The following is a 23,916-nucleotide window of genomic DNA, read 5'->3' on the forward strand; positions in this document are numbered from 1 at the left end:
TTCAAAGAGCTTGGTTTCAAGTGTGACAAAAGTTAAAATGTGACACTCAAAATGGAGCTGAAAATGTCTTCACTTTATTGTTGTGTTGTTCTACCTTTTTAAGAGGAGGGGCCATGGTCTACATTCCTTCAGGTTTTGAGTACTCTATCTTCTTTCGGAGGACAAAGGTGTAGTATGGATTTTTCATACTATACCTTAAATACAACTTTTGTAGAACTGCAGAGCATATTCCATTTGCTCCAACCAAATGCAAAAGCAGAACTGAGCAGGGCCATTTGTCGGTAAGCTTTCATTTCTACCAAAGGAAGCTGTCAATAAGACGACAAATAGGGTTGACCTCAGGATTTCCCAGGAAGTCTCCCTTCCATTCTCGGCTTCTTTCAGTCTGCTCTCAACACCAGAGCCAAGGGCTTTCTCTCTTTCAGTTGTAGCTTGGGGCTCTACTCTAAGAGACTGACAAGACTCTCTGACGGAAGCCACCCTTTCTTCCCCACACCCCAGCAGCTTTCGGGCCTTACCTCCCGCTATCAGTTCCGGGTTCCCTGTCCACTGTGTTCTTTCCTCCACTCGGCAACACACCGGGCTACACCCTTGTGCTCTCTATCAGCGATGATGTTCTCTCTGCCTGGAAGCAGTGTGTCCAGACACACATGTGGATACATTCCCGTCAACCTTTGTTCAAACCCTAATTTCTCGTTACCTCAGCACTCAACTAGATACTCAAACTGTACATGGCCAGTGTTCTTGACTATTCTGGAAGCATGAACAGGATACAGTCTTCAACATTACAGAGTAGCAAGCAATTTCAGTTACTAAAACCAAGGAGTTTCTTTTCTACGCCTAGATTTACATATCCCTTGCTGCATGCTTGTTTTTAAATGTCCCATCTACCTACATGGTGCGCCATTTTCCAGGCTACTCAGGAGTATGTTCTTGTAGTTTGTATAGAGAAGAGTTTTATACTCCCTTTCACAATCAGAAGTTACTTGGTGTCTTCATTTGCGTACCATATGTATTCTAAGAATTAGAAGAATTAACATGGTTGGGGGAACAGTCTAGAGTTTAACATAAAAGGAGCCTATTGAATGCCTTAGAAGGAGCACAAAGTACATTTCACCAACCTAGGAGCTCTGTCAAGAAGTCACAGGAAGTGGATTTTGTACACGGGTGATCCTTGTGTGTGTTTAATTTTGCCTGACTTAGCATGCTTGGGAACATGCAGGATTACTTACTCTTTCATGAAATCAGACGTACATGCCTTCATGGAAAAACAGCCAGTACAAAAAATGAAGTTGCTCAAACTATCTTGCACTACACTGACCTGCTGTTAACAGGAAAGATACTACATGCTTATTTTCTTGGGGAAGATTATTAAACTCAAGAGAACCTTGGGTTTCTGGTCTTTCCACTTATTCTTTCCTTCAAGTGGACAGAGAAAACTCATGGTGAACCTTGACGTACACTACTTATCACCATTGTAAGTGTCCATATTAAATGAAGAAATTTTCATTCTTGCCTTACTGTTCATAACAACATAGAAATGAGAGTATTCCGAGGGGAAGATATTCAGCCCAGCTTCTTTCAAAGCGATAATGAAAGGAACAGGAGCCATCCATTTTCCTTCCAAAATAGAGAGATGTTCTTGGTCTTTCAGTTTGATCGAAGCTAACATGCAGAGGTTTTCCTGGTTTAAATAAAAAAGGAAAGCTTACAGAAAGTAAGGAAATCATCATTTCAGTATGTTCTAGGTCCATCCTTCACGTTGCTACCCTTTGAAACCGCAGCACTCCGCACTGAGGAGGAGGCAGGGCAGGTGTGTATCAGGCCTGACCTGAAGGCTCCAGGCGTAAAATTCCCCACTTTACCTTAGTAGTCAATGAACAAGACCCTTCCAGTGCTTCCTCTGAGCCACCATGGCAGTGGACCAGAAGCTCTCTCAAGTCTCTTGCTATCCTCTGAGCTACAGGAATACTGCTTATGCCCATACTCAATCAGGAAATACTTGACTGCATGTCTAAGGATCATTAATTTTATCTACACATATGATGTACCATGATGCAAAACTTACCAGTTTGAGTTTGGCAAAATGGCACTTTGAAGGCACACAGATTCATGCCTCTCAAAATTTAAAAATACTCTATCCAATCTATAAAATATTTCAATATGTAATCAGTATAAAAAGTAATGAGTTTTCATGTTTCAGACCAAGTATTCAAGATCAAATGTCCTTTCTATAGTTACAGTGTATTACTTTCTTTCGGCTGGTCACGTGTCAGGAGCTTGAGCCACAGAATGCCAGTAGCTACTATATTAGCACGGATGTTCCTCTGCAGTCTGCCCTGGTAAGGCACACTGAGTGCTTCTGGGGTTTCCTTCTTCCTATTAATAAATGAGCATGTGTGCAAGCGCTGGTATGTCTCTGTGGGGACAAAGGAAGAGTTTTCCCACAGGGGGCTGCAGGCCTGCTGGGAAGGTACAGGGGAAACAGCACCACATGGGTTCAAAAGCCTCACTCGGCACCAGATCTGTAATCCCCTTCACGACCTTCCGAAAGTCGCTCAGCTTCATAACCTCCTGGGGCCTCCTTCCCCGCCCCCCCTATAAAGTGGGAGGGTACGTTACCAGCATTTGAAGGGCCCTCATAGCACAGACGACCCTGAGCTCTGCATCTCCCAGTCGCTATTGTTCTAGTCATCTGTCACAATTCACAAGAATTCCAAGCTATCTCTCTTTACAAAAACGACCCTGAGATGTGTTTTTATATCATAAAATCATCACTTCACATGTATTCCCCAGTGATGTTTAGTAACTGAGTGCACAGCTATCTCCATGCACCAGCTGTAGAGCACTTCCATCCCTCCCGATAAGATCCGCCAGCACCAGCGAAGTCATCACCAGCCTCCATCCCTGCCTTCAGCCCCAGGCAGCCACTGGTCGACGTCTGTGCTTGGAAATTCACACTCTGATTTCTAACTGAGGAGGAATGGAGTCTCATTCAGGTGGAGACCAACCGCGAGGGGGACTTCAGTGGTTGGAAGACAAAAATCAGGAAGCCCTTCACGGGTGCTTCAAAAATTTTTGAAATGGATACTGCAACTGGGCTCGTTGGTCCATTCACTTATCTGTACAACTTTGAGCCTCACTGCTTACCTGTCATTGCCTATTCAATTCATCACCCAGAAATGCTAGCTCCAAGGGAATGTCAATGTAATGACAGAGTTGCAGTTCGATATATAAATCAGCAGTGACAGATTTAACGTACTATTACACCATCAAACAGGTTGCCTCTTTGATGAAACTTGTAGTAGAGTAACTCACCTTAATTTGTATTTGAAGCTCAGTGAACACTGTAGTCACAGTCAGAAGTACTGTATTTGAATCCATTGGCCTTAGCTCCCATGATTGGTACGGCATGTTAATGTGAGTATCTTGGATCAAGGTGATAGGGCCAAAAGTGTCCAGGCTAAATGTTATCAATCTTTCTTTCTGTTTGTATGATATGTTGCTGATGCCATCAGTTCTCCAATATTGACCTTAGTAAGTGAAGAAAGTAACATTAGTCATGAAATCACAGAAATGCAATGTGTACAAATGACCTTTTGTACTTAGAGCGGAATCTCAACAAGAAGTCGGGTTGTGAGTTTTCTCCTCCTTACAGGACCAGCATGGCAGGGAGACCCAGAGGACGCAGCTTTCACGCACTCCTCTGGCTTTACCTTTGCCACTTCACACACTTGTTTCCAGCCCAATTTCTGTTCCCTCCCCATCAATGCCATGTGCCTCTGGGTCCACGTACTTCTTTCTTCTTAGAATATCCCTCCTTAGATAAACTAGCTTGATCTTTATATTAAGACAATGCTAAAAATCACTTGCTTTAAGTGTGTAACTATTTTTAGTACAATTTGCTCAGCTATGAGACAACCACCACAATGCAGTTCTAAGACATTCTGAAAAGTTCTTAAGTTTTTCACTTTATCTGAAATGCAGAGAAATAAAAACATATCACTTCCCTAAATGCTCACAACAGTCTAGAACATCGTTATTCCCATAATAAAAATCCCTTAGTTCTATATACAGTTGATTCAGTTCCCCTCTCCAGTCTCAGGCAACCACTAACAACCTCTCCTTGCCTGTTCTGGAATTTTCATATAAATATAATCATAATAGTTGATATTTTATGTATCTGACAACTCAAAATCCAGCTTAGAAGTGGGTAAATGATTCAAATAAGCATTTTGATATATCCTCTTTGGTGAAGTCTGGTAAGTTAAACAAACAGTTGAACCATATTAGTCAATTAGGGTAATACAAATTAAAACCACAGTGAGATCCAGTTCACACCCTTTCTAGAATGGCTATAATACAAAGACATGACAACAAATGTTGGTAAGAATATGGATAAATGGGAAACCTCACACATTGTAGGCACATACATTGTAGGCACATAAAATGATACAGCCCCTCTGAAAAACTAAGAGGACCTACAAAGTAATCTATAGGTGTGACCTTGACACTCTGAGATGCAATGATTTTAAAAAGCCGTTGTTTCAATTATTGAGGAACAGTGTTTTTTCTTCATACTACTTGTTAAAATGTTTACTTACTGTAGGGCTAATCTTATGTGTATCAAGTTAACTGAAAATAGCTCTTTGTGAAAAATAAGAATGGGAATAGGAGAGGCAGGAGGGGGAGGGGTGGGTGCAAAGTGTCATTACGTTACTTCAAACACATAAAATTTGTATACTTTACATAAAACTAGAAGTAAAGCTGGTTTACATCATTAAAAATTTTTTTCCTTTTCTTAAAACAATCATATAAATGTACCCTTGATCTTAGCAGTTCCCTGCTCAGATATACATATATCCAACAACTGAAAACATGTGTTCGTGCAGACTTGCATGCAGCTGTTCTGTCTTGACAAGCGGTGTTCCACTTCCCAGCCATGAGAAGCCTTCCTGGACTCGAGATGGACCCAGTCCCTGTGTACAGCTCTTCCCAGCTTTCCGCCTCCTTACTACACTGCAGGATGACATTTCCCTCTGCCTCGCCTGCAACTTCCAGCACTCCTAGAGCAAAGAACTAACAAGGCCCTGTTCCTCTCTATTTCTCACTGTCCAGCAGAAGAATAGGGTACATGCGTGAAGTAAGAGCTCCCAGCCTTAGTAGTCCCAGTTATTTCTATCCCACGGCACACACAGAAATCCCTTTACAAACGGGTGAATGTGAAACAGCAAAGCTACATGACATGTATTTAGGATGCTTAAAACCGCGTCCATTCAGCCGTGAAGATCAAGGCCTTTCAGAATTCAGCCAGGCTGCCTGGCAAGATGGCTGCACAGCGGTGCCGAGCTCTCGCCTTCTCCTGTGTGAAAAAGAATGAGGACAAGAAATGGCTGCATTTGGAGCTGGCGCACGGCCAGAGAGGCAGTGACAGCAACAGCGGCAGGCACTGCAGTAAAGCCAACAGGAAGCTCTGACTGTGCTTCTCGCCCAGGGCAACTCCTTGGTGTGCAGGAAAGGGTGAAAGGGGAAGCACAGTCAGCGGGACCTACCCTGTGGACGCCAGCAACCTTAGTGACAGGAGAGCTACACAGATGTTGCCGCCCTGGAGGCGTGTTCGGGCAGCTGCCTCGTGTCCACATCGACTTTCACTTCAGGGCAGCGACTTGGACCGTCTCCTCCCAAGCCACTGCTATGACGGGGGGGACATTGTGTACACAGAGTCATGCTGCCTGTGTCACTGACCTCACATATACGCTGCTGCGCCTGAGTTCCAAGCTACTAGCATTCATGACTAGCCACTGCTGGCCCACAGAGTATGTGCTCCACCGTCCACCTTCACCACAGCAGGACCAAGAGCCACCCACCACCAGCATGCAATGAGCCCGAGCCAGCACTCTGCCCACCTCCTCCCTATGAGGCTGCTAAAGAAATACCCAGCATGCTCCTTGTTTCCAATGCCATCGCTCAAACCGCTGCATTAGTCACACAGAATGTGCACACACCGCACCTACTTGGGCCACCTCAGTACCCCCTCCCTACACATGGATCCTGGAATCAGAAGAGCTCTCGGATACCGCATCTGCATGTACCCTGCCCAGAACCGTGGTGTCCCTATGGAACCACAGCCAACCAGCTGACCACATCAACATGCCTCGGAGACACAGCCTCAGGGAAAAAAGAATCACTGATTATAAAGCCACCTGATCACAGTGATGGAGAACACTGGTCTGTCCAATGTGTGAATCTCAATATGGGAACAAAAAAACAAGATACAGGAACACAATAACTTTAGCTACAGACTTCCAAGAAAAGTAGATTGATGACATGTTTGATAAATTAAAAGAATAATTAGAAGTAAACTCCATGAGGTACACAAGCATACAGATTTGATGACATTAATTAGGAAAACAATTCATGATATGAATGAGAAATCACCAGAGAGAGAAAGATCCTGAAAAAGGAGCCAAACAGGAATCTTAGAAAATAACACAATAAGCGAAACAAAAAAATGCAGTTAGGAGAGTGCCCCTTTGGGCAAATGGTTAAGAGTCCTGCATCCTGCAGAGGCCGCCCTGTGCATTCTTTGCTGGCTCCAATTCCTGACCCCCAGTTTCCTGTCAGTGCGGGCCCTGGGAGGCAACTGTGATGGCTCAAGAAATTGGGTTCTTGCTATGCAGGCGGCAGATGTGGATTGTTCTCCTGGTTGCCATCTTTTTTTTTTTTTTTTTTTTTTTTTTGACAGGCAGAGTGGACAGTGAGAGAGTGAGAGAGACAGAGAGACAGAGAGACAGAAAGGTCTTCCTTTGCTGTTGGTTCACCCTCCAGTGGCCACCGTGGCCGGCGCGCTGCGGCTGGCGCACCATGCTGATCGATGGCAGGAGCCAGGTGCTTCTCCTGGTCTCCCATGTGGGTGCAGGGCCCAAGGACTTGGGCCATCCTCCACTGCACTCCCTGGCCACAGCAGAGAGCTGGCCTGGAAGAGGGGCAACCGGGACAGAATCCGGCGCCCCGACCGGGACTAGAACCCGGTGTGCCAGCGCCGCAAGGCGGAGGATTAGCCTATTGAGCCACGGCGCCGGCCCCTGGTTGCCATCTTTATTCCAGCTCTGGCTATCATGGACATCTCTCTCTCTCCATCTCTCTTCCTCTTAAATACATATTTACAGATTTTAAAGACTACAGTTAAAATCCTCAAAAGCAAACTGCAGTATCTGACCTTGAAGACAGATATCTGCCCACCAAATGATGACAACTCTGAGACCTTTAGGATACCACTACGTGAACAGAGAGTTGAATTCTGGGGCTATCTGCAGGGGAAGAGTCCAGGCACAGAAACACTATTTCGTGACCTTAAGGCTGAAGTATCACCAATCTCGATATGGACATCCAAATACCCAGGGTGGACAGGACCTCGGAGAGACACAACCAGAGAAGAGCCTCACCGTGCACATTATGATGGAACTAGCAAAGTGCAACACCAAGATTTCAAGTAACAGCAAATCACTCAGTAAACACCTTACAAGCCATGAGGACAAGGAATGACATATTCAAGTTCTGAAAGAAAAAAAAACTGCCAACCAAGAACACGAGCACAGCTATCCTTCAAAATCAAGGGGCAATAGATTTTCCAAGACAAGAAAAACTTGAAGGAATTCATCACCACCAAACTGGCCTTTCAAAAGATGTTAAGGGGAGTTCTACACCCGGAAGCAAAATACAGAGAACAACAATCACAGGGCGGGCATGTGGCACACCAGTCAGGTTTCTGCTTGGGAAGCCCACATTGGAAATCGGAGTACTCGGTTTGAGTCCAGGCTGCTCCGCTCCTGACCTAGCTTCCTGCTAATGCACACCGTGGATGGCTGCAAGTGATGGCTCCAGTACTCGGGTCCCTGCTACCCACGCCAGCAACCCAGGTTAAGTGCCAGGCTCCTGGTTTTAGTCTGGCCCAGGTCTGGATATTGTAGGCATTTAGGGAGTACATCAGTGGATGGAAGATCTTTGTCTCTGTATTTCTGCTTCTCTGCCTTTCAAATAAAAATGAAAACAAAATTTTTAAAAGATTATGTCACACGGCCGGCGCCGCGGCTCACTAGGCTAATCCTCCGCCTAGCGGCGCCAGCACACCGGGTTCTAGTCCCGGTCGGGGCGCCGGATTCTGTCCCGGTTGCCCCTCTTCCAGGCCAGCTCTCTGCTGTGGTCAGGGAGTGCAGTGGAGGATGGCCCAGGTCCTTGGGCCCTGCACCCCATGGGAGAACAGGAAAAGCACCTGGCTCCTGGCTCCTGCCATCGGATCAGCGCGGTGCGCCGGCCGCAGCGCGCTGGCCGCGGCGGCCATTGGAGGGTGAACCAACGAAAAAGGAAGACCTTTCTCTCTGTCTCTCTCTCTCACTGTCCACTCTGCCTGTCAAAAAAAAAAAAAAAAAAAAAGATTATGTCACAACAAAACCCACATTAAAGCATAAAACCTACTGGAAAACACTGAAGTATAAAACCCATACACAAAGGGAAACTGTGGAGAATCAAACCTTATCCACTCAGGAAACCAACAAAGCACAAAGGTCAACAACCAAACAGGAAGAAAATAATATAAAACATTACATACAGACAGAAGTCTTTACTTACCAATAATAAGCTCGAGTGACCCTGATTCCCCCCATTAAAACATACAAGTTGACTGACTGAATTTAAGAAGAGAGAACAATGATAGGTTGCCTACAAGAGACTCACTTCCCGAGTAAGGAGACAAAAAGTGAAAGGGTGGCAAATGATATTCCACACAAAGAGAAACCACTATACCTAAGAATCCCCCAAAACAGACTAGGATATTAGAAAAGACAAAGGTCACTATATAATGACCAAGACACTAACTCAACGAAATACAGTAACTGTAAGCATATTTGCACTTCATGTCAGATAACCAAATTTAATAAAATATTAGATCTAAAAGGAGAGATGGACTCCAGTACAACAGTGGAGACTTCAACATCCCACTGTCATCGATGGACAGATCATCCTGACATAAATATCAACAAAGAAACATCAGCATTACACTTCACTGTAGACCAAATAAACCTAACAGACATTTACAGAAGATTGCACCAACAGCTGCAGAACACATATTATTTTCATCAGCATATACAATATTCTCTAAAAAGAACCATCTAGTAAGGTACAAAAGAAGTCTAAACAAATTCCAAAAATCACAATCATAACTTTGCTGATCACCATAGAATAAAATTAGAAACCCACAACAAAATAACTTTGAGGAATTACACAACTACATAAAGAGCTAACAAATGCTTCTGAATGAACAATGGTTCAGTGAAACTAAAAGGGAAATTAGAATAATTCAAATCAAAATTGAAAGAAATGAAAATGCCAAAACTTATAGGATGCAGAAAAAGTAGCACTAACAAAGAAGTTTACAGTAGTAACTACCTACACAAAAAATGAAAGATACTGAATAAAGAACTCAGTGATGCATCTCAAGGACCTAGAGAAGAGTCAAAGTTAGAAGGAAGTAAATAAATTTCAGAGCAGAAATAAATGAAAGCGACTCCGAGAAACAAAACATCAGTGGTCAGTTCATTTTTTAAAATAAAACTGAGAAGCCTTTAACCTAATGAAGAACAAGACAAGGCTAACAAACGTTAAGATCAGAGATGAAAAAAGCAGACATTACAACTGAGATACCACAGACACACAAAAGATCATTGAAGACTGCAAGGAGACTCACTGTGGAGGAGGGTCAGGATGGCAGTATAGCAGTGGGAAGTTCTGAGTCGCATGGGGAAACACGGATAGTGAGAAGTTTGCATAGAGTGGCCCAGGTGTCTGGCAGAGACTGCTCAGGTCCACACTGGGGGAGCAGAAACGCAGATGAGGTGGCAGACGTGCAGCGAAGGAGCGGCACAGGGACCGAGCGAAGAGATTGGTGCAGCCAACCCAGCTACCCAGGTGAGAGGTCCATTCACAGTAGCTACAAAAAAAAAATAATTCCTTGGAGTAAATTTAACCAAGGATGTCAAAGATCTCTACAATGAGAATTACGAAACATTAAAGAAAGAAACAGAAGAAGATAGAAAAAATGGAAAACTTCCATGCTTGTGGATTGGAAAAATCAGTATCATCAAAATACCCATTCTTGTGAAACTAATTTACAGATTCAATGTGATGCCAATCAGAACAGCAGACATTCTTCTCGGATCTAGAAAAAAGGATGCTGAAATTCATATGGAGGAACAGGAGACTTGGAATAGCGAAAGCAATCTTATACAACAAAAACCAAGCCAGAGACATCACAACACCAGATTTCAAGACACACTACAGGGCATTTATGATCAAAGCAGACTGGAACTGGTACAAAAACAGATGGATAGACCAATGGGAGAGAAAATCTATCCAAGTATCTACAACCAACTTATATTTGACCAAGGAGCTAAAGCCAATCCCTGGAGCAACGACAGTCTCTTCAACAAATGGTCTGGGAAAACTCGATGCCCACATGCAAAAGAATAAAGCAAGACCCCTACCTTACACCTTACACAAAAATCCACTCAACAGGGATTAAAGATTCAAATCTATGACCCGACACCATTGTTAGAGAACATTGGGGAAACCCTGCAAGTCACTGGCACAGGCAAAGAATTCCTGGAAAAGACCCCAGAGACACAGGCAGTCAAAGCCAAATTTACAAAAGGGATTACTTCAAATTGAGAAGCTTTTATATGGCAAATGAAAGTCAGGAAAACGAAGAGGCAACTGCAAGACTGGGAGAAATTATTTGCAAACTATACAACCGATAAAGGATTAGTAACCAGAAGCTATGAAGAGTTCAAGGAACTCCACAATTATAAAACAAACAACCCAGTTAAGAGATGGGCAAGGGATTTAAAAAGGTATTTTTCAAAAGAGGAAATCCAAATGGCCAAGAGACACAGGAAAAAATGTTCAGGATCACTAGCTGTCAGGGAAATGCAAATCAAAACCAGAATGAGGTTTCACCTCACTCCAGCTAGAATGGCTCTCTTGGGGCAGTAGGTTAATCCTCTGCCTGTGGCCCTGGCATTCGATATGGGCACCAGTTCTAGTCCTGGCTGCTCCTCTTCCAGTATAGCTCTCTGCTGTAGCCTGAGAAAGCAGCAGAAGATGGCCCAAGTGCTTGGGCCCCTGCACCTGCATGGGAGACCAGGAGGAAGTTCCTGGCTCCTGGCTTTGGATCAGCACAGCTCCAACCATTGCGGCCATTTGGGGAGTGAACCACTGGAAGGAAGACCTCTCTTTCTGTCTCTCCCTCTCAGTCTATAACTCGACCTCGCAGATAAATAAATAAATCTTTTACCAAAAAAAAAAAAAAAAAAGAATGGCTATCATATAGAAATCAACAATAACAAATGCTAGAGAGGAAGTAGGAAAAAAGATACCTAATCCACTGCTGGTGGGAATGTAAACTAGTAAAGCCACTAAGGAAAACAGTATGGAGATACCTCAAAAACCTGAATATAGACCTACCATATGGCCCAGCTATCCCACTCCTGGGAATTTACCCAAGGGAGATGAAATCAGTAAACAAAAGTGTTATCTGCATGTTCATGTTTATTACAGCTCAATTCACAATAGCTAAGACATGGAATCAATGTAAATGCCCATCAACCAAAGACTAGGTAAAGAAATTGTGGGATATGTGCACTATGGAATACTACACAGCAGTAGAAAAGGATGAAATCCGGTCATTTGTAACAAAATGGAGCAAGTTGGAAAACTTTATACTTGGTGAAAAAACCCAGTCCCAAAGAGACAAATACCATATGTTACCTGTGAGTGAGACCTCAGTGGCCCCTTCTCAGAAGGGGCCATCACAGAAGAATGGACTTTTCTCTGAAGGGAGGAGAGAACTTCCACTTTACTGATGGACTTGTCTAACAACTGACGCAGTTTGTGATCACAAGATTATTTCATAGCCTTGGCAGCTCGTGGCAAGAGCCTCAGGTGATCACTGATGTCATAAAAAAGAGTGTCAATTGTTACAATAACAACAGGAGTCACTGTGCACCTACTCCCCATGAAGCACCTCTTAATGAGTTCTTCTATGAGAACTAACTGCAGAACTTGTTCCCAAAGAGTACTTTTTATATTGTGCGCGCGCGTGTGTGTGTGTGTGTGCAAACTGTTGAAATTTTTACTTATTATAGAGTTGGTCTTCTGTATATAAAGGTAACTAAAAATGAATCTTAATGAAGAATGGGATGGGAGAGGGAGTAGGAGGCAGGATGGGAGTGGGGGTGGGAAGGTGGGTATGAGGTGAAAAACCCCTATATTCCTAAAGCTGTACCTATGAAATTTGCATTCATTAAATAAAAGCTTTAAAAAACTAAAGAGTAAAAGGAAAAAATATATGGCCAACAAAATGGAAAGCCTAGAAAAGAATAAATTTCTCAATACATATTATCTACCAAAACTGAACCATTAAGACACAGAAAATCTATAGCAAATAAGGAGATTCAATCAGCAATAAATAGTCTCCAAACAACAAAGCCCAAGACAGGATGGCTTCACTGCAAATTATACCTTCCTTTTTTTAAAAAAAAAAAAAAGATTATTTATTTGAAAGAGTAAGAGAGAGAGGGAGAGAGAAGGGGGAGAGAGAGAAGTGAGAGAGGGAAGAAGTAAAAGACTACATGCATTAAAGAAGGATGTCAACTTATCCTGTTTGTAAATAACATTTCCCTATATAGAACCTAAAGGTTTCACCAAAAGACTCTCAGAGCTGACACAGGAGTTCAGTCAAGGTGTAGACTACAAAATCAACATCAGTCAGAGGTGTTTTTACATACTACTAACAAACTTGTTCAGAAAGATACTTTAAGTGCAAAGCAGTCTACAAAAGTTATAAAAGAAATATGATACTCAGGAACAAAATTAACCAAGGATGTCAAAGACCTCTACAATGAGAATGAAAAGCACTAATATAAAAAACTAGAGGGGCCATCAATGTGGCAGAGGGTGAAGCCGCTGCCTGCCATATGGGTACTGTTCAAGCCTTAGCTGCTTCACTTCCAATCCAGGTCCTTGCTAATGCACCTGGGAAAGCATCAGAAGATGGACCAACTGCTTGGGCCCTACAGTTGGTAGATGGAATTGCACTTGCAATGGTAGTTGCACTTGCTAGATGGAATTCCAGGCTTCTGGCTTCAGCCTGGCCTGACCCTGGTCATTGCAGCCATTTTGAAAGTAAAAAAGTAGATGGAAGCTCAGTATCTCTCTCTCTCTTTCTCTCTCTCAACTCTAATTCTTTAACTCTTTTAAATAAATTTAAACCTTTACACTAAAAAAGAACAACTGGATAAGAGAAAAAAATAAATCAAAGCTTCCCATGTTAATATATTTGACTTTTTCTACTAATTCTGGGGCTGGACCTGTGGCATAGCTGGTAAAGCCACCATGTACAATGCCAGCATCTCATACGGACACCGATTTGAGACCCGACTGCTCCACTTCCAATCCAGCTCCATGATCTTTTGCCTGAGAAAGCAGGGGAAGATGGCCCACGTGCCTGGGCCCCAGCATCTACACAGGAGACCTGCATGAAATGCCGGGCTCCTGGCTTCGGGGTCATTTGAGGAGTGAACCAGCAGATTCTCTGTGCATAACTCTTAGAAATAAATAAATAAATCTTAAGCACACACACACACACACACGTAATCCTTCTTTACTACCCAGAATGATTTACAGATTCATTGCAATCCCATGAAAATGACATTCTTCAAAGAACTGGAAAAAAAACAATTCTAAAATTCATACGGAAGCACCACACACCCTGAATAACCAAACCAATCTTGAACAAAAAAAGGAATGAGCTGAAGGCATCACACCATCTAATTTCTATACATACTGCAGAACTACAGTAACCAAACCAGCATGGTATTAACATTAAAAACAGATACATATAAGAGGAACAGAATAGACAGCACAGAAATAAATCCATGCATCTGCACCCAACTGATTCTCAACAAAGATGTGGAACATTCACTGGAGTTAGAAACATACCAGGGGATTCCAACTCAATCCCATCGAGGGGGCATGTACCAATGCCATCTCACTAGTCCAGGTGATCAATTTCTGTTCACAATTGATCATAATGATAGGACTAAGAGTCAAAGGGATCACATAAACAAGACTAGGGTCTGCTAATACTAACTGATAGAATAAAAAAGGGAGAGAACGATCCAACATGGGAAGCAGGATGCACAGCAGACTCATAGAATGGCAGATTTCCTAAACAGCACTCTGGCCTCAGAATCAGCCCTTAAGGCATTTGGATCTGGCTGAAGAGCCCATGAGAGTATTTTAGGCATGGAAAACCAAGACACTCTGGCAAAAAAAAATAAATAGATAAATAAAAAATAAATTCCTAAATGAAAGATCTCTGCGAGTGAGATCCCAGTGGAAAGAACAGGTCATCAAAGAAGGAGGTACCTTTCTCTGAAGGGAGGAGAGAACTTCCACTTTGACTATGATCTTGTCCAAATAAGATCACAGTCTGCGAACTCAAAAGGCTTCCATAGCCTTGGCAACTCATGACAAGAGTCTAGGGTGACTACTGACACCATAAACAAGAGTGTCAATTTGTTAAGTCAATAACAGGAGTCACTGTGCACTTACTCCTCATGTAGGCTCTCTGTCCTTAAGGTGCTGTCCAATGTGAAGTAATGCTATAACTAGTACTCAGACAGTATTTTTCACTTTGTGTTTCTGTGTGGGTGCAAACTGTTGAAATCTTTACTTAATATATACTAAACTGATCTTCTGTATATAAAGAGAATTGAAAATGAATCTTGATGTGAATGGAAGGGGAGAGAGAGCGGGGTGGGAGGGAAGTTATGTGGGGGAAGCCATTATAATCCATAAGCTGTACTTTGGAAATTATATTCATTAAATAAAAGTCAAAAAAAAAAAAAAAGAGAATTCACTGGAGAAAGGACACCCTCTTCAATGAATGTGCTAGGAAAACTAGGTTTCTATATGTAGAGGACCGAACTTAGATCTTAACCTCCTAGCCTATATAAAAATTAGCTCAAAATAGGTCAAAGATCTAAATGTGAAACCTGAAATAATCAAGGCACTAGAAGAAAACAAAAGGGTGGCCAGCGCCATGGCTCACTAGGCTAATCCTCTGCCTAGCGGCGCCGGCACACTGGGTTCTAGTCCCGGTCGGAGCGCCGGATTCTGTCCCGGTTGCCCCTCTTCCAGGCCAGCTCTCTGCTGTGGCCCGGGAGTGCAGTGGAGGATGGCCCAAGTGCTTGGGCCCTGCACCCCATGGGAGACCAGGAAAAGCACCTGGCTCCTGCCTTCGGATCAGCGTGGTGCGCCGGCCGCAGTGGCCATTGGAGGGTGAACCAATGGCAAAGGAAGACCTTTCTGTCTCTCTCTCTCTCACTGTCCACTCTGCCTGAAAAAAAAAAAAAAAAGGGCAATATTTCAAGACTTCAGTAACTTCAGTATAGGCAATGATTGTTAGGTAATACCCCAGAAGTACCTGCAACAAAAGCAAAACCAGACAAATAGGACTCCATCCAGTCAAAACACTTCTACACAGCAAAAGAAACAATCTACAGAGCAAAGACAGAACTTGCGGAACGGGAGAAAATATCTGCAAACTATTCATTTGACATAATATAGAGAGTATAAAATAAACAAAATCATCACTAGAAAGAAGCAACTCAATTAAGAATGGCCAAAGGATCTCAATAGACATTTCTCAAAAGAGGAGATACAGGAGGCCAACGAATACATGATAAAATGCTCAATACCATTAGCCATCAGAGACATTCAAATCAAAACCACAATGAGGGATCAGATGTTATCAAACAGAAAAACATGCTAGTGAGAAAGCAAAAATGGCAACTCTTATGCTGTTGGTGAGACTGCAAATTACTGCAGACCGATGGAGAACAACACGGAGAGGTTATACGGTGCTCTTATCTTAGTTCTGGGCACACAGCCACAGGAAACGAAGCGGGCACACCGAAGCAATGCCTGCTCTCCTCTTTTCCCTGCAGCACTAGTCACAGTAGTTAGGATACACACTCAATCTACATGCCACGAATGGATGAAAAGATAAAGAATATGGGACACACACACACAATGGAGTATTATTCAACCACAACAATAAAATTGTTATTTGCAGCAATATTACGTTAAGTGAAATAAGTCAGAAACACAGAGACAAATACCATGTGTTCTTATTAATTTATGGAAACCAAGAAAAAGTTGATCCAAAAATATAGGATAGTGATTACTACAGGCTGCAAGGGACGTGTGGAAGTGGCGAGAAGGAGGTTGTGTATCAGAGGTGGAAAGGTCCAGTGTTCTACAGCAGGGAGGGCTGACTACAGCTCCCAGCAGCACATGGTGCACTTCATGAGGCACTTCAAGGGAGGAGCTTGACATTTCCAAACATTAAGAACTAGTAAGGAAACGAAAATGCCAATTACCTAATTTGGTCAAGACACACTGACAAAATACACAATGCAGGTACTGAAATACTGCATTGCGCCCCATAAAAATGCACAAGTATTACACGAAAACACCACCCCGAATTCAGCCGGCCTACAAATATGAGGTTACTTGTTAATAATTAATAATTATTAACTTATATTTGTTGATGCTTATAATTCTATTAATATTTAATATTTTGAATGAACGATAACTTCCCATGGTTCAAGAATCAGCGATTCTAAAACAACAAATGGTTCTTTCTCAGGTTTTCCATTTGTCCACTTTTCATTCCTACAACTTGTTCACAATTTGTTCTAAATGACCAACATTAAAATAATCAAATATTAATAACCCTAGTCTGATTATTTATTTTATGAGGGTAGGCTCCTTACTTTTGATGAATTACATTGATATTTTCATTCATTTTCTTTTTTTAAGAAACAAAATGATGTAACCGTAAAGTTAACTGTTCATAGAACATAGCACATATAGTTGCAAATTTAAAAAAAAAATTAGACTTCTTTTTTTTTTTTGACAGGCAGAGTGGACAGTGAGAGAGAGAGACAGAGAGAAAGGTCTTCCTTTTCCATTGGTTCACCCTCCAATGGCTGCCGCGGCCGGCGCGCTGCGGCCGGCGCACCGCGCTGATCCGATGGCAGGAGCCAGGAGCCAGGTGCTTTTCCTGGTCTCCCATGGGGTGCAGGGCCCAAGCACTTGGGCCATCCTCCACTGCACTCCCTGGCCACAGCAGAGAGCTGGCCTGGAAGAGGGACAACCGGGACAGAATCCGGCGCCCCGACCGGGACTAGAACCTGGTGTGCCAGCGCCGCTAGGCAGAGGATTAGCCTAGTGAGCCGCGGCGCCGGCCAAAAAAATTTAGACTTCTAACACTGCATTCATTTCCATCAAGAACAAACAAAAATGCTAGAATTGGCATTAGAAATATGTAAGAAACTGTTTATACACTATATTTTGTTTTAACTTAAAGATCTGCACGATCATTTCCATCTTTATTACATAATCTAAATAATGGTTAAAGTATTGCTGTACCTTCGGCATCCCACCTGACAACTTCAGGATCCTCAAAAAAGACCACATTTTCATGAATCTCAACTGTGACCTCTATGGGTGGGAACGCGTTTTCTGTCTCATTGTCTTCCACAGTTTCTGGAGGATATGTGTACTTCTGTAATCCTTCTTTGAGCAGCTTTTAAAAATAATCAGAAGAATACCAAGTTAGAAGCTGACAGGTAACAGTGGGAAATACAAAGTTATTTTTAGGAAGCACTGAAGCTTGGTCCCATTGATCTGCAGACTAACAAAATGCCACAACAAAATTAAACAAATGATGAAGGTGGAACAATCACTAAATTTCAGTTTCATTACTGACCTTCCAATTGACCACTTCTATGCTGGGGTCTTTTCTTTGGTTTATTCCCCTAGAAACCCTTTATGCGTATTCAACACAGAAGACAACTAAGATCCACAGAAACCAAGTAATTACAGAGAAACTACAAGGAGGCAACAGAACTCAAAAACAGGCCTATGGGACCGGGGCCGCAGTTTCTGCTCACGCCAAAACAGGCCAGGGATGGGCACACCAGCCCCAAAGGAATGTGGCAGCGGGAGCAGCAGGGGGCTAATGCACATTAATTGGTACCTGGACTATTTTAGGGAATTTGCAAATTTGCATCTAAATAGACCTGTCTCTGAAGATTTACAACACAGCTCTAATCCCTATGTTAGATTTCCCAAATCCTTAAGTTGATGTGTAACCTTGCCTACGCACCTGCTGGCTTGTGGACTTGCTGGTACCTTCTAAATACAGTGAGAGCACATAGCTATCCAATGGCGCACTGTTAGAATGGATGCTCCCATGTCCTGTCTCCCCATTTGAAAAACCCTACAAAATATTAATCACCCCAGTCTCAATGATTATTTTATGACAGAATACGCTTTTCATCAGTTTTTGATGTGCTGAAGTCAGTTGATACTTTCATTTGTTTCTTTTCTAAGATAGTGTAATTATGTAACTGTAAAATAATTTTTGGACTATGGCAAATATAACCAGCTTAGGTACTAACAGCTACAAAATTCAACACAGTTGAAAACTGCAACCCCTATTCACTTCCATCAAGAACAAAGATCCTAGAAATGGCATGGGAATACGTAAGGGCGTACAGGTGAGGAGAGAAGAAAGCGCAGACAACATGCCAAGAAAGGCAGCAAGGAGTGGATGGAAGGAGATCAGCGGACAGCCGACTTTCCCAGGGCGAGGACGATCGTGCATTGTCAAGCACAGCAAGGAGGGTCTAGAAAAGTGCGGAAGATTAGAAATGCTGGAAAGCAAAGAAAATACTGGGTGGGGGAAGATTCCAGAGGTGGACAGTTACTGAAAAAAGGCGGGGAGAAGGAATGCTTCTTCCTTGCAGGAGAAAAAATCCAGGTGTGAGACTTCCTGGGGCTCGTGTGCAGAGCAGGGAGTGCTGGTCTCAGCATACCGTGACAGATGAAGAACCACAGGTCTCTGGATGGATCCTGCAAAGCTCCGGCTCAGCAGGGACCTCCGCACAGACAGTGTGGAAAGCCTGCCTTTAGCAAGCAACTGTCTTTCTTGGACAATTCGCCCCCCAGATACGAACGACTGGTTCAAATTCATTCTCGGGTAGCTATGGACCACATTATTTCCCCCTCTACACTGGCTCAAATCAATGTATTCTCCTTAGTGGGGACAAAGGGAAAAGAATGGCAGTATCATCCCCATGGGGGTGAACATTAGTTGGGTGGGACAGGTGAAAAAATTACTCTTGGGGCAGGCATTTGCTCAACGGTTAAGACAATGGTCTGGATGCTCACATACCTCATTGGAAGCTGAGGTTCCGTTCCCAACTCTAGTCCTGATTCCAGCTTCCTGCTAAATGCTAACCCTGGGAGGCAGCAGGTGATGGGTCAAGTAATTGGATTTCTGGATTGCCAAGGCCCAACTCATTCCAGGTACTTTGGGAGTGCATCAGATGAGTACTTGCTCTCTCCATCCTCTCAAAAAATTTTTAAAAGCTATTCTTTTGTATATAAAGCTCAGGTGGACATACAATGTGTAAACAGATAAACAAGATATCTGTCCTGGGGCCGGCACTGTGGCATAGCGGGTAAAGCCACCTCCTGCAGTGCCAGCATCACATATGGGCACCAGTTTGAGTCCTGGCTTCTCCACTTTCAATCCAGCTCTCAGCTACGGCCTGGGAAAGCAGTGGAAGATGGCCCAAGTCCTTGGGTCCCTGCACCTGTGTGGGAGACCCAGAGGAAGCTCCTGGCTCCTGTCTTTGGATGGACCCAGCTCTAACTGTTAGGGCCATTTGGGGGAGTGAACTACCAGATGGAAGACCTCTCTCTCTGCCTCTCTGTAATTCTACCTTTCAAATAAATAAATCTGTGTGTGTGTGTGTGTGTGTGTGCATGTGTATGTGGTATTAAAATCAGGAGGAGGCTGGTGCTGGTGCTGTGGTGCAGCAGATAAAGCCGCCGCCTACAGTGCCGGCATCCCATATAGGCACCAGTTTGAGTCCCGACTGCTCGTCTTACAATCCAGCCCAGCTCCCTGCTACGGCCTGGAAAAGCAGTAGAAGATAGCCCAGCCCATGGGCCCCTGCACCTGAGTGGGAGACCCCGAAGAAGCTCCTGGCTCCTGGCCTTGGATCGGTGCAGCTCCAGCTATTGTGGCCAATTGGGGAATGAACCAGCAGATGGAGGACCTCTCTCTCTCTCTCTCTGCCTCTCCTTCTCTGTGTAATTCTGACTTTCAAATAAATCCAATAAATCTTAAAAAAAAAAATCAGGAGGAGGGACAGAAGAGGAGACAGTAAAGACAGTGAAGAGAGAGGCTGTGGGTGGGGGTGTGGACAGGGAGGGGATAAAGGAAGGGAGAGAGAAAGCAAAGGGCAGGTAGACTCTGACCACATAACTGAGTATTATGGTAGTATACTATGGGACACAAACCACCATTAGGTCAAGTTCAAACAGGGCAAGTCAATAGCTGGACAAGGGATACTGCTTGTGATTCAGAAGCAGGACACCCTGGAGCATGACCTGCCAGGAGCTCTCATCGGTACTGTCACCCAGGTGCGCTCCATGCACCGACAGCCTTGGGCTTCCCTGGATCAGTGCTTCTCAGGCTACTGTTTCCAGGTGACACTGATGCTCCAGATTTGTTTTTATCCTTTTTTTTTTTTTAAGATTTTTTTTATTTGAAAGTCAGAATTATAGAGAGAGAAGGAAAGGCAGAAATAGAGAGTTCTTCCATTCACTGGTTTACTCCCCAGTTGGCTGCAATGGCCAGAGCTGCGCCAATCTGAAGCCAAGAGCTTCATCTGGGTCTCCCACATGGGTGCAGGGGCCCAAGGACTTGGGCATCTTCTACTGCTTTCCCAGGCCATGGCAGAGAACTCGATTGGAAGAGGAGCGGCCGGGACTAGAACCAGAACTCATATGGGCTGCTGGCACTGCAAGTGGCGCCTTCACCTGCTAGGCCGCAGTGCCGGCCCCCAGACAATGCAGAGCAAGGATCCAGACCAGGGCTGAAACGCACAGTGCTGAGCCTCACCTGCAGAGTTTCTGATACAGTAGCTTCAGGCCAGACTTACGGACTGGCATTTCTAAGAGACTCCAGGTGATACCCTGGGATGGTGCTGCTTCTCCTCAAGTGACCACACGTAGGCAACCACCGATCTAAACCAGAGTTCACGAGCGACGGTCCTTGGGAGGTACAAACCACCAGTGATTTTTGTAAATTAATGTTAACTGGAACTTGGCTGTGCTTATTCATTTAGTACGAACCGCAGTTTCAGCATATGATGGCAAAGTTGAGCAGTTTCAACAGAGCTGGAATAGGCCACAAAGCTGAAAATATTTACCATCTGGCTTTTTACAGAAATGGTTTGCCAAGTTGGATCTAGACTACCATTATTAAGGCAAATTTGGCAGTATCAAAACATACTGCTGTAGGTTTTACACTTAACTCTATGAATTCATCTTAAATAGTGTATTATTTCAGAGTCTTTTAGTATCTGATTCAAATTTTCAGTACCTATAAATTCAAGACAGTTCAAAATCCCCCTTTTTTGCCTTAATAAGGTTAAAGCTCCTTAGCTGTCAGAGCATTTCAAATAAAGTAAGGAGGAGAAACTTTGACCTTCAGGTTTACAGTCAAGAAATCAACCTACTTCCACAATCATCCAGCCCTTCACTGGTTTACACTGCGGGGGAAGCTCCAGGATCTCCAAGTTGTACACTCCACCCAGAGTTGTGAACTGGAACAAGTCCACTTCATTTTCTTCAAAGATACCAGGCTTTTCTGGAGCATTCTTGATGAGCAACAACTGTGCTGAAGTTAATCAGATAAATACAGTTTCCAAATGCATCACAACATTTGTTTTGTATTTTCTTGGGAAGGAAATGAAAAAAAATTCTCAGACTGGTAGAGGAGGTTGTTGTTCAACTACCCACTGAAACTTCTCCAATAATGAACTCAACACTCTTCATCAAGCTAACCTTGGAAGTGGGAATGGACGTGTCTGATGGCAGGCTGTAGGGGATGGTTTCATTTATATTTCACATAGAAACATGTTTAGCAATTTGCAAAATAAAAGCTTGAATGAACAAGATAAAAAATACATTTTGCATTGATAAAAAGAGTTTAACAAAATTAAACTGCCAGATTCATTTAAAATTAGACATTATAAGGCTAAAAATCTGAAAGAAGAAAATAATGAAAACATAGATATTGTCTCATATATAAAACTAAACCTGTTTTTTTTTTTTTCAACAAAAAAAGGCCCTGCTCATAGAAAAACAGTGGAGCCCTGAGAATGCAGAAACTAGACTGGATAATCTGCAGTGTTCAGAAATTTTATGAGAAACTCTGTGATTCCATGGTTCTCAGCACACAGTCAGAAGCAACAGCTGAAATGACATGTCATAAGGCCCATTCTCTCTCTCTCTCTCTGTTTGTTTTGTTTTGTTTTGTTTTGTTTTTAGAGAGGGAAAGACAGAGAGAAAGGTCTTCCTTCCGTTGGTTCACCCCCAAAATGGCCAATATGTGCCGATCTAAAGCCAGGAGCCAGGTGCTTCCTCCTGGTCTCCCACATGGGTGCAGGGCCCAAGCACTTAGGCCATCCTCCACTGCTCTTCCAGGCCACAGCAGAGAGCTGGACTGGAAGAGGAGCAACCAGGACAGAATCCGGCGCCCTGACTGGGACTAGAACCCAGGGTGCTGGTGCTGCAGGTGGAGGATTAGCCTAGTGAGCCGTGGTGCCAGCCAAGGGCCATTCTCAACCTTCAGTGAGATTTATATGAAGTTGTGCAGTGGTGAGAAAGGGAAGTCAGACCACTTACCACCCTTTCTTAGCTCCCTTTGTGTAGGACCTTGGACAGGATGTGTTAATTAACAATCTCGGTTCTCAGTCTCATAATCTACAGAACACATACAACAGTAGTGTCTATCTTTCAGATGTCAGAGGACGAGTGAGTTAATAACATGTCAAGAGCTTAGAACTGGTGCCACACACGGTAAAAACCCAGGAACTGATGTTGTTATCAGTTATTATCATAACTTTCCTCACCCATGAGGGGAGGCACTGGGATGGCACTGAAATGAACTCATGGGGATCTGCTGTTCAAAATGAATGGACATAACCAAAGAAAATTCCAGTCAACTGCTTGCCCTTCACTCCCCATATTCAATAAATTGCAATCTCTAATTTTAAATGTATCCAAGTAATAATTCATTTACCCAAAAAAAGCAAGAAAAAAAAAACTATGTCCAAATTTAGATAGTTGGTATTTATATTATCTGGGGATCGGCATGTAGAAAAACTTGGTATCACTGACAGGGGCTCATTATCTGACTCCTGTGTCATATTTTTAGCAGGAAAATTATGTGGTAAAGGACCACTGGAAGATTATTAAGACTTAATCTGGATGACTGCTGAAATAATGAAAAAGACAAGAGGCTGTTATGAAAAATGTACAAAATATAGATACCTTGGAAGTTACAGGGAAAGAAGCTTAATGACAAGGTTAATGGAAAAAGATGTGTATAAATCTCAAACTGAAAGACTGACAAAGTAGACATCACTCTCACATTGACATTTCCAAATTATATGCAATTCCTACATGCTAAGACTGATTACAAAAACCTGGACATAGTCAGAAGTGTTGAGAAACTCCCAACTGTGTCTGTGTGCCTTTCAAAGTTTATTACAAGGTTGTTTGTAAGAAAACATTAGAAGAAACCTTATCATCTGTCAGTAGGAATTTAATAATGCTCATTATTGGATAGAATTACACAACTACTACAACAAAAACTCATACTGATTATTATTCATCTGCATAGAATATGGTGCCTACATCAACAAA

General features: G+C 43.1%; 1 protein-coding gene across 16 annotated transcripts in view; it reads right to left on the bottom strand.

Moving 5' to 3' along the window:
* DNAI7 (dynein axonemal intermediate chain 7) overlaps positions 1 to 23,916 on the bottom strand; it is a 138,581-nt gene that overhangs the window by 51,361 nt on the left and 63,304 nt on the right. For 9 of the 16 annotated variants that reach the window (XR_011379032.1, XR_007921065.2, XR_011379033.1 and 6 more), the window contains 5 exons: positions 21,723 to 21,883; positions 17,554 to 17,710; positions 3,319 to 3,533; positions 1,517 to 1,684; positions 195 to 308 (listed from right to left, as the gene is read on the bottom strand). Coding sequence is in view for 9 of the 16 variants with exons in the window: in XM_070049509.1 (XP_069905610.1) it covers positions 195 to 308; positions 1,517 to 1,684; positions 3,319 to 3,533; positions 17,554 to 17,710; positions 21,723 to 21,883 (815 nt within the window). In the remaining 7 variants the exon portion in view is untranslated. The remainder of the gene's footprint in view (positions 1 to 194; positions 309 to 1,516; positions 1,685 to 3,318; positions 3,534 to 17,553; positions 17,711 to 21,722; positions 21,884 to 23,916) is intronic. The other 7 variants (XR_007921064.2, XM_070049511.1, XM_070049510.1 and 4 more) reach the window with 3 other exon arrangements.

The sequence above is a fragment of the Oryctolagus cuniculus genome, chromosome 9 (assembly GCF_964237555.1).
Source record: "Oryctolagus cuniculus chromosome 9, mOryCun1.1, whole genome shotgun sequence".
NCBI lineage: Eukaryota > Metazoa > Chordata > Mammalia > Lagomorpha > Leporidae > Oryctolagus > Oryctolagus cuniculus.